Here is a 13792-nt window from a genome sequence, read left to right as displayed (position 1 = left end):
GACCTGGATGACTGCAAACCTTCACCACCAGCATCTAATGAAGACACTTCCTAACTCAGGCTCTGTGGGATTATATCATTTGCTGTTAATTGACCTGCTTCTCTGGGTGAGACACTAACATTAAAAAGTATCCAAATGTAATTTATCAAAAGATAAAATTTCTACATTCAGGCAGAGTTCAGGTCAAACTCCTGAGTTTGTCAGGTAGGAATTATTTCTATCCGGTTTGTAGATTAGTGACTAAAAGGAGCCTGTTTGTTCCTATCCATCCTCTGAATGTAGGCCTGCTGTTAAACTAAAACTCGGGTTTGAGTGGCTGGTTGTAAATGATTCGGTTCGTGGCACCGTGGACTTTCCACTGGCTGTGGGACAGCTGAACCCAGAGCAGAAGACATTTGATAGCTCCATGTTCCGGCCTCTTGGCACCCCCTTCCTGATGTCTTCTAGAGGCGCATCCTGGGGGTGGGTCACTGACTGGACGGGCGCAATGTGACGGGGAGGCAACCTCAGCTGCGGGGGAGGGAGGGAGGGAGGGATGGTTTAACTATTAGCACCATCAGGCGTTAGGACAGCTGTACGGAGCCGGTGCAGTGGGCTACATAAGCGGTGCGCAAAGCAGCGGAGTTTCTGCGCACTCAGATCTCCGCTCCTTCATCTGCAGACCTCAGATAGTTTAAGGTAAGCTCTCATTTCATTCAACGGAACAAAGTAGAGAAAGTTTGACTGAGTGAACACGGTGTGCCATTTGGCAACTAAGGATCAAACAATCTCCATCGGATTAGAAATAGGAATTGCTGCGTTTCAGAAGAACATGGAAAGAGCTGGAAGCTCCTGGGGGAGCGGCGGTGCCACCGATCCGGGCATCGCAACAGGAAGGCTGGTAGAAGCGAGCAGAGAGAACAGAGCAGGAGGTGCTCTGCTATTCAGCCCTGGGCAGGAGAGCACTAATTTACGCCTTTGCCATGTTGGGTTCGGGCAGCGTTGGTCCTGACTACTAAGCAGAGGATTGTTTCAGCGCGCAAAGCCAACAGGCTGTGCGCGGATGTCGCAACATGCAGTCGGAGGAACGCTGTGAAAAGTCAGAGAGCAATGAGGCTCTACATTCCTAAACATCTCATCTGCTGATTGATGAAATGACAAAAGGCCCAGAGACATTATCAATCTATACTGGTGGAGAAAAGTTACATATTCTCTATATGACTTTAAAGAAACAACTTGGTTACATTATAAAAAATGTTCAAAAATAACCTGCAGCTTTATAGTGACAGCTGGATAAACTTTGTCAGCCAAGTTTAAGCTCACAGACAGGATTTGCTGAGGCTTCCTGGTTGGTGATGATGTTTTGTTGAGTGCAGACTGACTGGATCACCTGCTTGGAAGAAGCTTTAGCTTCACCTACAGCTGCTCTCTAAAGCAGGCCCTCTTCCTGGGTTCATTGAAGCTTCACATGGGAATTAAAACATAGTTCACAAAATATCTTGATCTGACAAACAAAGTTTTGGTTGCAAATTTTAGAGTTGAGTCTTAGTTAAGAGAAATTCTTATGTAAATCATTGTATCAGTGCTGCATACAACTAGTGCTAGATTACTTAAAACAATGCTGTGTTACATTTTACCCAGTATTAGTGTAATTTGACATGTTTTAGATTGTTTATCAGGTCTATATTCTTCTTATCAATGCTGTTTTTCAAAAACTCACCTATCTAGCACGATGGGGTCAGATCCATGACTCATTCTATTCTATTTAGTGTATTTCTATAGCTCCAATTCACCTCGTATCATCTCAGGTCACTTTCCAGTTCACCAGATCATCCAGTCAGATTGATTCAAAGTTTTCTATCTAAGGAAAACCAGCTGATTGCATCGACTCATTGACTCTTCAGCAATCCCTCACACTAAGCATGCTTGTAGCGACAGTGGAGAGGAAAAACTCCCTTTGAACAGGAAGAAACCTCCAGCAGAACCAGGCTCAGTGTGAGCGGCCATCTGCTGAGGCCGACTGGGGCTCAAGGAGGCAGAAGCAGACATAGAAAAAGAAGCATAGATAAAAAAGGCAACTGTCAACCAGCTCCACAGGCGGCCCCGTCCAGGAAACACACAGCCAGGCAGAAGAGCTCCGAACCAGCTCCCATGTCAGAGGATGAAGAGAGCACATCCAGTTAGTCACAGTCAGAGAAACAGGACTACACTGGAAAACAGGCCAAGCTCCAACATCTATAAACAAAGGAGTTGATGGCAGCAGCACAGCTGATATTTCTCTCCAGGATGGAGTCACAGCCAAACAGGAACAGACCAGATGAAGCTACTATGAGAAAAAGCAGAGAGAGCAGAACGTTAGAGATTGAACTAACAGATTCTGCAGAGTGGGAGAATAGAGATAGAATGAAGCAGAATGATGAAAAAGGGGTCCCTATGTCCTCCAGCAGTCGAAGCCTATAGCAGCATAACTGTAGAGATATTTCAGGATAACCTGAGCCACTCTAACTAGAAGCTTTATCAAAATCAAAATCAGACATACTTTAATAAACCCAGAGGGAAATTACTTTTGTTATACGCTCCAGATACAAACATTTTTAAATATATATACAGAACAAACCACACAAGACAATATAAATATATACACATATAACACAAAACAGATACAACACTTACCTGATCAGAAAGTTTCTTCAAAGTAGGATTTAATCTAGAGATTTGAATTAAGAACATTTCTTTATAACTGACTCTATAGCTGTGTCTGACTGTCCACCCTAACCCCTGCATGCCTCCATCGGTATATGCAGCGGGGACTATATAGTGGACTTAATAACAGATGATCGCTATGTTTTACTTCCCGTTGGTCACATGACTCTGGCTCTTTCTGTGCGCCATCTTTGTTTTCTCTTGCCCCAATGACAAATCCCATCATGCTTTGCGAGGAGAGCTCTTACAAAGCATCTGGAATATATCTGCTCATCTAGTGACCATGGATGATCACTACTTGTCATGGTGCATTGTGGGAAAATTTGAGTCCACTACTTTTTTTTTACTTTAGACTAAAACAGGGTAACCCCTATATAGTGCTCTCTGTAGGGGATAGGGCCAATGCTTGGACACAGTTCTAGAAGTTAAAGATCTAGTGCTCCTAGTTGCAAAAAATGACCCAGTGTTGCTATAAAATAGTGAAAACATAAAGTTATTTTATAGATAATAAAGAAAACACGTAAGCCAAGTTGTTGAATGCAACCTGCTGACTTTGACATCATTGATGTGTTGGACCAAGGACAGATCTTAATGCTGGTGAAGGTTCTCAGTCATTCGGGTCATAGTCATTCCTAAAAACCTAAAAGTGGTTTGTTTTTTAACTTTTCCAACTCTTTTGAATAACATCTAAATTCACCAAAAAAACAACAAAAAAAACAGAGGGGACGGACTCAGATTTCAGCTTTCAAAACCTACAATGCAGCGATTGAGTTATTTTGTTTTATTTTATTTATTTTCAACAGTTCCCTTTAACGCCCCCCCCTTTCAGAGACATAGACAGGTATGGGGCATTGCAGGCTAACAAAGAAGTCAAACCACCCCCATTCCAAAGGAGGGGACCCGTTCATCCGTTTCTATTTGCATGTTTTCTAAACTAAAACCAGGCTTTGTTGGGCTGCTGGATAAAACCAGGAACTCAACACTATTTCTGACATTTGGAATTAAAAATTCCTTCTGGGTGGAAGAAAAACGTTTTCAAATTTGGAAAAAAAGTCCAGCGGATTGTTTTTTTAAAAACTTTTCTGGAATGACTATGACCTGGATGACTGAGAATCTTCACCAGCGACACATTTAAAGGTTGCAGAATACTGAGCAATCAGGATCAGGATCTACCCATCCCTGTCCGCTCTCTAAATCATTTAAAACAAACCAACCAAAGCCTTTTGACCTTATGCAAACTGACCAGCCTTTGTTGATCTTTATTAAAAGAGCTACTCAAGCAGTTTTTGTTTGTATATAATGTGCAGATCTCAGAAGCTCTTTGATTTGCTGCTGTCAGTCACTCAGAAAGGCTTTTTAAATGTCTTAAAATGTTCAACAGGAACTCTGGACTTTCACTGCCAAGTTGACAGTCTGGTCAAAGCTGCCTCTTCCACCATCAGCTATTTATTTTTAGCAACCTTTTGCTAATTTGGTACTGGATGAAACTGGTTTCCTTGACATAGTCTCAACTCAACAATCCATAATGTTAGAGATTAACATCTGAACAACCTGAACTTCCATGACACAGACGATTCTTTCTTTAAAGCAGTTAGTTGAACTTGGTGTAACTTTTGTTCTTTTGTTTCTATTCTATAATATTTCTGTTTTAATTCTTTATGCACGGCAGCGTCATTGGTATAAGGCCCTGGTTGGGTGACTCATGATGTTTGAAGAAAAAAAGAACTAACAATGGGCGGTGTTTTTTGTGAAGACTGAATAATTGATCAATGTTTTTTGTGTGTTTTTCTTCAGGTGACTGGGAACTGTGGTTAGGGAGGTGCTTTTCCACAGTAGGTAATTCTATCCTCCAACAGAAGACCTTTAAATATCTTGTCTGAAAAGCTTCCAGCTACCACGTGGCATAAGGGGAGACATTTGCTCTGTGCAGGATTCCACTATCAGTTGACCGACCAGTCGCTGCACAACTCTGGCTTCTTCCGTGTTTCTTCAGCTTGTGCTGAATTTTAAAGGCTGTTTACAATTGCGTGGCGGGGGGGCTATGCAGTGATTCCCCGAGTCTTCTGTTTTATTTTCTCCTTTGTTTTGATGCGTGATGCCTTTTCTTTTGCCGGCTAACCCCTAGCACCTTGCAGTGAATGGAGAACATACTGGTTCTACTTCCAAAGCACCGACAGGAACACGGCTCTGCAGAAGCACGGCTGCATGTGCCTTGTGGGAAGATTCCACCTACAGAGCGATTTTTTCTTCTTCCTCATTAGTTCCAACCCACACCCCATGTTAGCCTGTTTAATGGGATAAGTTAACCAGAGAGATCAGGTGTAAAACCAGGTCGAGCAGAGCGTTCCGTTCTGACCTTCCCCAAACCGTTAGTCTAAAACAACTTTTCCTTTTTCTTGTTGAGTACACCGTCTGTAAAAGGCCTCCGCATGGTACGTTGGTCAAAAGAACAAGACAAACTCCCGGACATTGAGATGTCCTCAGGGGACATTGAGATGAAGAAGGAGGGAGGTCCTCTGACCCCAGCCTTCCTCAATTCTAACTGCTCCATCCATCCACTGATCCTCACCAGAGGCCCAGAAGAAGTAAACCAACAAACTGGGGGGGAGTTCGAGCTCACCGAGGTCACATCTTTCACAGAGAGGATTGGCGAGACAGGGGACGACGAAGAAAGGTCGGATATCGTGGTGGCGTTAGACTGTCGGGCCAATGCCAAAGGACAACGCGAGGAGGACGCACTTCTGGAGAATGCAAGCCAGAGCAACGAAAGCGATGACAACAGCATCAATCAGAGCCCGGAGCCACCAGCGCCGCTTAAGGAGACCTCCATTTCCATCGGCCTGCAGGTGGTTTTTCCCTTTCTGCTGGCTGGCTTCGGAACAGTGGCGGCTGGAATGGTGCTGGACATTGTCCAAGTAAGTTACACTAAAACATTAAAACAAAACATTTAGTATAATTAAGAATAATTAGAAAATGTTATTGAAAGATTGATCTCGATCCAGTGTTTTCCATGTGCATGAGAGGTTTTTCCTTGATACTCTGGATTACATTAATCCAAATCACATGACTGCAGATGACCTCTTTAGACGACTCTTTAAATATGCTAATGGTTATAAGTAGTGTGCGTCCGTGTTGTTCTGTGATTTAATAGTGTGCAGTACAGCAAATATAACACAAAAGTACTTGAACAAAAATAATTTAATTTGGTTGCTTAACAGATATATTAATAATGTATGTGTGAGTATACCATAACACTGATTATAGATATAAAACAGCTTCAGTGTGTTTTTATACACTATGTTTTAGGCAGACCTAATGAAGAGAGATTACCACCTGAATATATTTATCACCAGGCTTACCAAGGGCGTCTCACATTGTCATGCATCTGTTTAGACCTTATGGTTTATCTAATGTCAGCATTTGGAGACACATGGGTATTTGGTCTTAACCTGACTCCGGCAGATGCATTTGCTCCGCATATCCATCTGGAAACCTTCCGTTGAAGTAATTTTGGGAAGGGGCGAAAATACTGGTTAGCTGATTGGCCTATGTTGGTGATAGACGGGCCAAATAAACCAATCAGATCAACGAAGCATATGACGTAACAGAGCGACGACGAAGAGGAGCCAATTGATAGATTTCCTCTGAGAAAAGCCTCCAGAGCAGTGTTTTGCTCTTCTTTCAGTGAAGATATACTCTGTAATTCTGATAAAACTTGCTCGATAGCCACGCTAACGCTAGTTTCATCCGCTGAAGCCGCCATGTTCTTAAGACTGAACTGTCGCGCTTCTCGTTGCGTCACACCTCAACCCGCCTCAAAGCCAACGCTGATTGGACGTTCGTTTGGTGAACGGCTCCAAATTTTCTTCAATGGAGAGTCTCCAGACTGATTAGCGAGTGAAACCTTGAAAGCTCGCGAGATCAGGATGTCCTCTTGAGGCTAATTTTGTCTAGTGGTTAGAGAAGTGCACTTGTGTTCTGAGAAGGGTGCAAGGGCCCAGTTTGATCCCCACAGCCTCCACTCTGGGTCCCTGTGCAAGATTCTTAAACCCACATTGCTCCCCGGGCGCCGCACAATGGCAGCCCGTTGCTCCCCCATGCAGAAAGTTCATTTCTTTTCTTTCTTTCTTTATTATTTGTGTAACCTTTTCTCCTTAAAGGCATAAATTCTTCTCCCCAGGACGTCTCTATGCTGTTAGGCATTGGGTCTTTAATGATTCATCACAGAATCTTAGGTGTGGAGTTGGACATACTTGCTGTATTTGGTTGGAGTTGTTATAGATCCACTCAACTTCTCTTATTTCTTATTCCTTGTTTCTTTTATCTATGCGGGTCAAAGTCATTGGAACAGGTTATCTTTTTTGTCTTAAAGGTTAGATTGTAGTGCAGAAAAAGCTGGAGGTGTCAGCCTGCTGGGAGACCAGTACATTGTGTACACGCATACTGATGGCAACATAGTGGACCCTTAGAGACCCAGCACTAAAGAGGGGGGGGGGGGGGGGGGGGGGGCAGGGCAATAAAGTTTTCTCTCTTTGAGCACCTGAAATGGCACAAAAGTTCAGCTAACCTAGAATGTGGGGGAAAACTAAACCGAATGCATCCATCAGAGCCTCCATTATCGTGTGGTGAGGTATACTCACTTAACCAGGAATGCAGAGATTCAAGTTCAAAGTTTTCATGCTGCTCCAGCATAGGCACCATGCTGTTGGAATTTGTGAGAGAACTCACAAAGAATGTTGTGTCGTTTTTGACTACTTTGTCACACTTTTTCCTGCGTGCAACCCTTTAACTAGTGCTTGTTTTGAGCTTTCAGGTGAGGCTTGTCTGAAACAACTGCAGAAGTAAGTTTGCCTGAGCATCTAGCTGATCGCTTCAATGCCTAAATCCTTATCCAAGACTCTAAGAAATGCTAACTCAGCTAATCCTGCCTGTCCTCAGTAGAGGGTAACTGTCTCTGCCTCAGTCTCTCAATAGTTTGTGAGACAGAATCTGTTGATCTAAAGAATTGAAGCAAACTTAAAACAAAACACAACAGAAAACGCAGGTTCCTTCACCTGGGGGTCGCGGATTCCCTGTTGAAGACCTCCGGCCTAAGGGATGCATTTCTGTTGAAGTTACTGGTGTAGATTAATGGAGATGTTCAAAAGCTAAAGCTGAAAAAAAGATATAAATTTAATCCATACTGGTCTAGTTTTCTGTTTGAGTTCTGGATTAGGATTTGTGAACAAGACATCTACAGTAAAGACAATAATCTAAGAACTGGAGGCCAGGAAACAGGAAATTCTACTGGTGACACTTTGCTTAACACTGGTCAACCCTGTCTTGTGCCTGACTTTGGTCCACATCCACTTAGCTGGTATGTACTTAGGGGATAACAGGAAAATAGAAACATGGTCTTAATTGTTTCATAGAAAATCATCTTAGCAAGTTTGTGCTTAGAGCATTCTTAGAGGCTAAAAGAAGGCATGTTATATTGGATGCACAGTTTGGCCATTTTTATCCATCTCCATGGTGCTATTGCCTAGCAATCATTAACATCCCTTCAGCTCTTTACTATTAGATCCTAAGAATCCCTAAGGCTGTCTCTTGTTTAGGATGTGATTCAATGAGAGTGGAAGGATTAGCCCGTGGTTGTGTTGTCCCTACCTCTGGCTAATCTTTTATTCTGAATGCATGGAAACTCCCATGTTGCAGCTTCCATGTTGTTTCTACCAATTAACAACAAACATCATCTCTTGGTACTTTACAGAGACAATTTAACCAGATCATCCAGCCAGATTTGTTCAATGTTTTCTATCTAAGGAAAAGCAGCTCATTGCATCGACTCATTGACTTTGCAGGAATTGATAAAACCGCACATTTGTGCATCTGAAGTGGAGAGAAAAGCTCCTTTTAACAGTGAAAAACTTTTATACAAAAGGAACATAGAACATCTAAGCAATGATCCATAATGTCAGAAGAGATAACGGTAAGCTAGCTCCATAGGTGCCTCTTTCTGTTAAAGAAACGGTTAAGCAGACGAGCTCTGAACCAGTTTTCACGTCATACGGATGGAAGCACATCCAGTTACACACAGCTATGACTAGGAGAGAAACATAACTAAGCACTAAAAAACAGACCAAACCCTGTCATCTATAATAAAAGGTGTTGCTGCTAGAAGCCCAGCTGTTTTTTTTTTCCTCCAGTATGTTCACAGCCAAACATGATCAGACCAGCTGAAGCTACTATGATGAGAAAAATGGATGAAGTACTGCAGAAGAGGAGAATAGATATAGAATGAAGCTGAATAATGTAAATAGGTCTCTATGTCCTCCAGCAGTCTAAGCCTATAGCAGCACAACTATATAGATAGCTCAGGATAACCTGAGCCACTGTAAAGCTTGGTTTATACATGTCCCCATGGTCGGTGCAGCCAAATTGCTTAACTTTGGGTTCCACTCCCCTCTGCATGGTGTTCATGCATCGCAGACCAAGGAAAACTTGTAAATACCTGGACAGTGTGGAAAACATGTCGAGCAAAAAGCAGCTCCGGCTGGCAAGGGTTTGCAAAAATAAAAAACTTCTAATTCAACCATTTAGCTCATCAATATCCCAACTATGAACAACTTGTGGAAAAACTCCTGGAAGGAAAGGACTGTCGCAGCTGGACGACACAAAGAGAATTTGCAAAAGCTGTAAACTGCTTCGTTTTCTACCTCCTCCCTGTAATTTGCACAGAGGACTAACCAAGTTTAAATGCTCATTTACCACATGAAGGTTATATGTGTCAGGTATAATGAGGCCGTAAGTTGCATAAAAATGGAAACTTTTAACCAAACAGTAGTAGTCCTTAAAGTATTCATAATGTAGTGTTTAAAGTGAAAATGTTTAATCGTGTTACACATTTAAGCGTATTTCGTTTGAATTCAGAGAGTTTGCATTAATCCAATAATATTTCCTTTTCCACTTTTAAAGTATGAACGGCTTTCTTTTGGTCAGAGAAACCAAACCAAATTAAATGAATTAAAAATCCAGGGGTTGTTAATGATGACATATCAAGAAGGTTGTGTGTTACAATATGTCTATTTTTCCATATACAGTAGTTGCTTGGCCGGGAACATTTCTTTGATACTATCATGCAAGAAACAGGAAAATGACACAGACACCATGAGATTTAGTTTCTGTGACGCTGATGGAGATGCTGTGACTCTGTCACATTGCGGACTACCGCGGCTAGCTTCTCTTTCAGTACAGCAAGTGCAAGGATCACAAGTAAAGTGGGGCCATTACTCAACTGGGTAATCAGACCCTTCTGGGGGTTGCATACCAGAGCTCCTATAAGTCTGTACACTGAGGTACTTGGGCTGTCCTGTAGAGTTCCTAGAACTGAGGAGGTGACCATAAGGAGGGGGGGGCTTTTATGGCTGTTAGCCAATACTCCAGGGAAGACTGAGACATACATCACAACAGGGCAGTCAAAGAGGGAGATAGCAGAGTTAGACAGGAGTAGATTAAGAGAGAGCTGGAAAACATGCGACTCTGAAAGAGAAGAGAAATAAAGTTGCTCACAAGGGTGCTGGGTTTGCAGGGGGCAGTGAGCCAAGGCGAGGGGCTGACTGTTGGAGCTCTGTTTGGCCTGACTGCAGCTTAGGAGACAGACAGAAAGGGTTTAAACTGCTCTGCAGACCTAATGCCACACCTACAACACGTGGGGACACATGGACGACACCACATTCTGTATCAGTGCATCTGGTGGGAGCATCCCAGGGAGCGCCTGCAAGCTTTCATTTCACAGCGAATTGAGGAGCAACAATATTTCAGCCTATTTGCTTCCCTATGTCTGATTTTCCTTCCCTTTTCTATTCTCTGTAAGCCTTGCAGAATATTGATTGAGCTTAGTGCAAACTTAAGTGCTGGCGGTCTGTGGGACTGGCTTCACAGATAAGCACTTTTACTGGATGTAGATCAATGGCATCAACATCAGCTATTGCCTTCTGGCCAGATTTGACCATAAACTTGCTTTGACTGCATGAAGCCTTAATAGAGGAAGCACAACGCAAGTGTGGCAGGCTTAGTGTGATACAGAGAACCTGGCCTGCAGCCAGGGAGGGGGTTATCAAAGGTTACACCTGCTCCAAGTGTTATTAAAAGGCCAAGTGGAAGACAGGTCAGCCAAGTCACGTTTCCCAACGTAACAAAATAGAGGAACTTAAGAAGCTAATGCAGCTAAGCTGTAAAGGTTCTCTTAATGTATACTCCAGTTCAATCTGAAAAACGACAGAAAAAGATTTTTATTGATAATAATTGAACTTTATTGATCTTCCATTGGAGAAATGCCCTCTCTGCATTCAACCCCTCCCCTTGGGGAGAAGTGGGCTGCCATTGTGCAGCACCTGGGGAGCAGTGTGGGGTCTCACTCAGAGACTCAGAGTGGCAGTCTGTGGGAATGGGGTTCGAACTCAGAACCTTAGTATTCCAAGCTCTATGCCCTGACCACTAGACCGCCACTCCCAGCTGTTATCGACACAATTACTTTAGTCGTTGGCGCTCAGACCTCGGTGGGAAACATTAGCGCTGAATTTTGTTTGCTATGCATGAACAGGAGTAAAGAACAGGGATGTTTCCCCCCCAGGCCTGAAACTGGTGGTGGAGTGGAGATAGATGGAGTTGGTTAGTATGGTGAGACCCAGTGGACTGCATGAACTGATACTCATATAACACTGGTTGCATTAACCTGTCCATGATGAGCAAGCGTGAAGCGACAGTGGAGAGGAAAAACTCCCCATTGGGAAGAAACCTCTGGCAGAACCAGGCTCCACATGGCGGTCTTCTGCTGACCACATAGAGCAACCACTGCCTGCACTTTGGGTAGCAGACTGAGATGTGGATTGGAGACCTTTTAAGATGAACTCTGGATGCTGATTGGGCTTTCATGGTGGTGCTCTTCAAAGCTGATTGGCTGTGTCGGAGGCAGATAAAGTCAAGTAATGAGTTTATTCAGTTGGACTCCCGCATGGGCTCTATTAACTCACTGTACTTTCATGCAAAATTTTTCTGAAAGGCATCTAGACCCTGCTGGCCTATTTATTTTTATGTTGTGGTTTACTCTTCATTTTGTTAGTAATTAACGCCCTTTCTGTATATTTATAATAACATAGGGAAAAAGACATAAACAGGAAGTTACTTACTGCTGCTGAGTCATTTAGTACCTCCCAGCTAATTATGAAACTAATGATACAAAAAAAGCACAAAAAATTATTTGAGGATGGATGAGAGTCTAACTGGGCTGTAAATACAGAAAGAATGTTTGAATTAAGCTGAAGCAGGATCTAAAGCTGCCAAAGCAATAAGATGTCGCTGCAGAGTTGAAGAATGTGTGAGTAAAGATCCTTATTCATACTGTTCATTTCAAATAGAAGTGTAAATTGAAAGATTTATTGATTGATTGGTTCTTAACTTGATGCATTTGGTAGAAATGGGAGTTTTTTCTTTGATGTTCTGTCAGGAGGCTCTAGGAGCATTCAGTAGACCTTATAGTGGCTGTAAATCAATGTATTCAGTTAAGAAAGGATGGTCCTTAAACTGAGGCTTTGTAGATGGTTGGTCAGGCTCTATTTAGTAGCTGCACCAATTATTGCCATCAAGTTTTCTGTCCTGCAGAACTGGAAGAAAGCGTACATGTCTGTTTACGTCAGAGCATTGAAGCCAATGCTGGAATTACTAAATGGATGGATGTAGGGTTGGGAATTGAAAAGATTTTCACGATTCCGATTCCCTTTTCGATTCTATGAAACGATTCGATTCTTAATCGATTCTTTTTTCGATTCAAATTTGGGGAAAAAAGGAGAACAAACAGTTTGATTATCAGCATCAACTTTTTTTACTTAACTATTGCACAATCTTACAAACTCAACAAGATCAAGATGTCCACAGGAAATGTGAAACTGGAGTAACATCCGTGTTTAAATGAAAAATGAATACAAGAACAAACTTAATAACCAACAATGTCTAATAACAAATGATGGGATAATAACCTATTTTAAATAACAAAAAATACTAATTATAAAACAGTAGTAGGGAAAATTAACAGTTATTTTGCAGAAAGATGAGCATATCTGCTTTTTCTGGAAGGATACGGGATCTTTCAGGGCTTATGCTGTCTCCAGCCGTGGAGAACACCCTCTCAGATGGGGTGGAGGAAGCCTGCACACAGAGGTAGTTTTCAGCCAGTCCAGATAGCAAGGGCAGCGTATCTTGCTTGTTCCACCACCACAGTGTGGCACTATCCCTGCAGGGGATGGAGGGCAAGCTTTTATACAGGTGCTGGTCATAAAATTAGAATATCATGAAAAAGTAGATTGATTTCAGTAATTCCATTTAAAAAGTGAAACTTGTATATTATATTCATACATTACATACAAACTCATATATTTCAGATGTTTATTTTGTTTAATTTTGATGATTACAAATGACAACAAATGAAAATCTCAAATTCATCATATCAGAAAATTAGAATATTACTGAAGACCAATAAAAACAAAGGATTTATAGAAATGTTGGCCAACTGAAAAGTATGAACATGAAAAGTATGAGCATGTACAGCACTCAGTATTTAGTTGGGCCTCCTCTGGCCTGTATTACTGCAGCAATGCGGCGTGGCATGGAGTCGATCAGTCTGTGGCACTGCTCAGGTGTTATGATAGCCCAGGTTGCTCTAATAGTGGCTTTTAGCTCTTCTGAATTGTTGGGTCTGGTGTATTGCATCTTCTTCTTCACAATACCCCATAGATTTTCTATGGGGTTAAGGTCAGGAGAGTTTGCTGGCCAATTAAGAACAGGGATACCATGGTCCTTCAACCAGGTACTGGTAGCTTTGGCACTGTGTGCAGGTGCCAAGTCCTGTTGGAAAATGAAATCTGCATCTCCAAAAAGTTGGTCAGCTGCAGGAAGCATGAAGTGCTCTAAAACTTCCTGGTATGTGGCTGCGTTGACCCTGGACCTCAGAAAACACAATGGACCAACATCAGCAGATGACATGGCACCCCAAACCATCACTGACTGTGGAAACTTTACACTGGACTTCAAGCAACGTGGATGAAGTGCCTCTCTTCTTTTCCTCCAGACTCTGGGA

The 13792-nt window shown here is 42.4% G+C and overlaps 1 protein-coding gene across 1 annotated transcript in view; it reads left to right on the top strand.

The window, feature by feature from the left end:
• The first annotated feature begins 538 nt into the window (after window positions 1-538).
• slc41a1 (solute carrier family 41 member 1) overlaps window positions 539-13792 on the top strand; it is a 41726-nt gene continuing 28472 nt past the window's right edge. The window contains exons 1-2 of the mRNA XM_038279724.1: window positions 539-678; window positions 4477-5597. Coding sequence (XP_038135652.1) covers window positions 5112-5597 — 486 coding nt within the window. The 5' untranslated portion in view covers window positions 539-678; window positions 4477-5111. The remainder of the gene's footprint in view (window positions 679-4476; window positions 5598-13792) is intronic.

This window comes from Cyprinodon tularosa, unplaced genomic scaffold (assembly GCF_016077235.1).
Source record: "Cyprinodon tularosa strain WSP-4 unplaced genomic scaffold, ASM1607723v1 ctg152, whole genome shotgun sequence".
Lineage (NCBI taxonomy): Eukaryota > Metazoa > Chordata > Actinopteri > Cyprinodontiformes > Cyprinodontidae > Cyprinodon > Cyprinodon tularosa.
The sequence above is the reverse complement of the archived record's forward strand: the minus strand, read 5'-3'. Positions and strand labels throughout refer to the sequence as shown.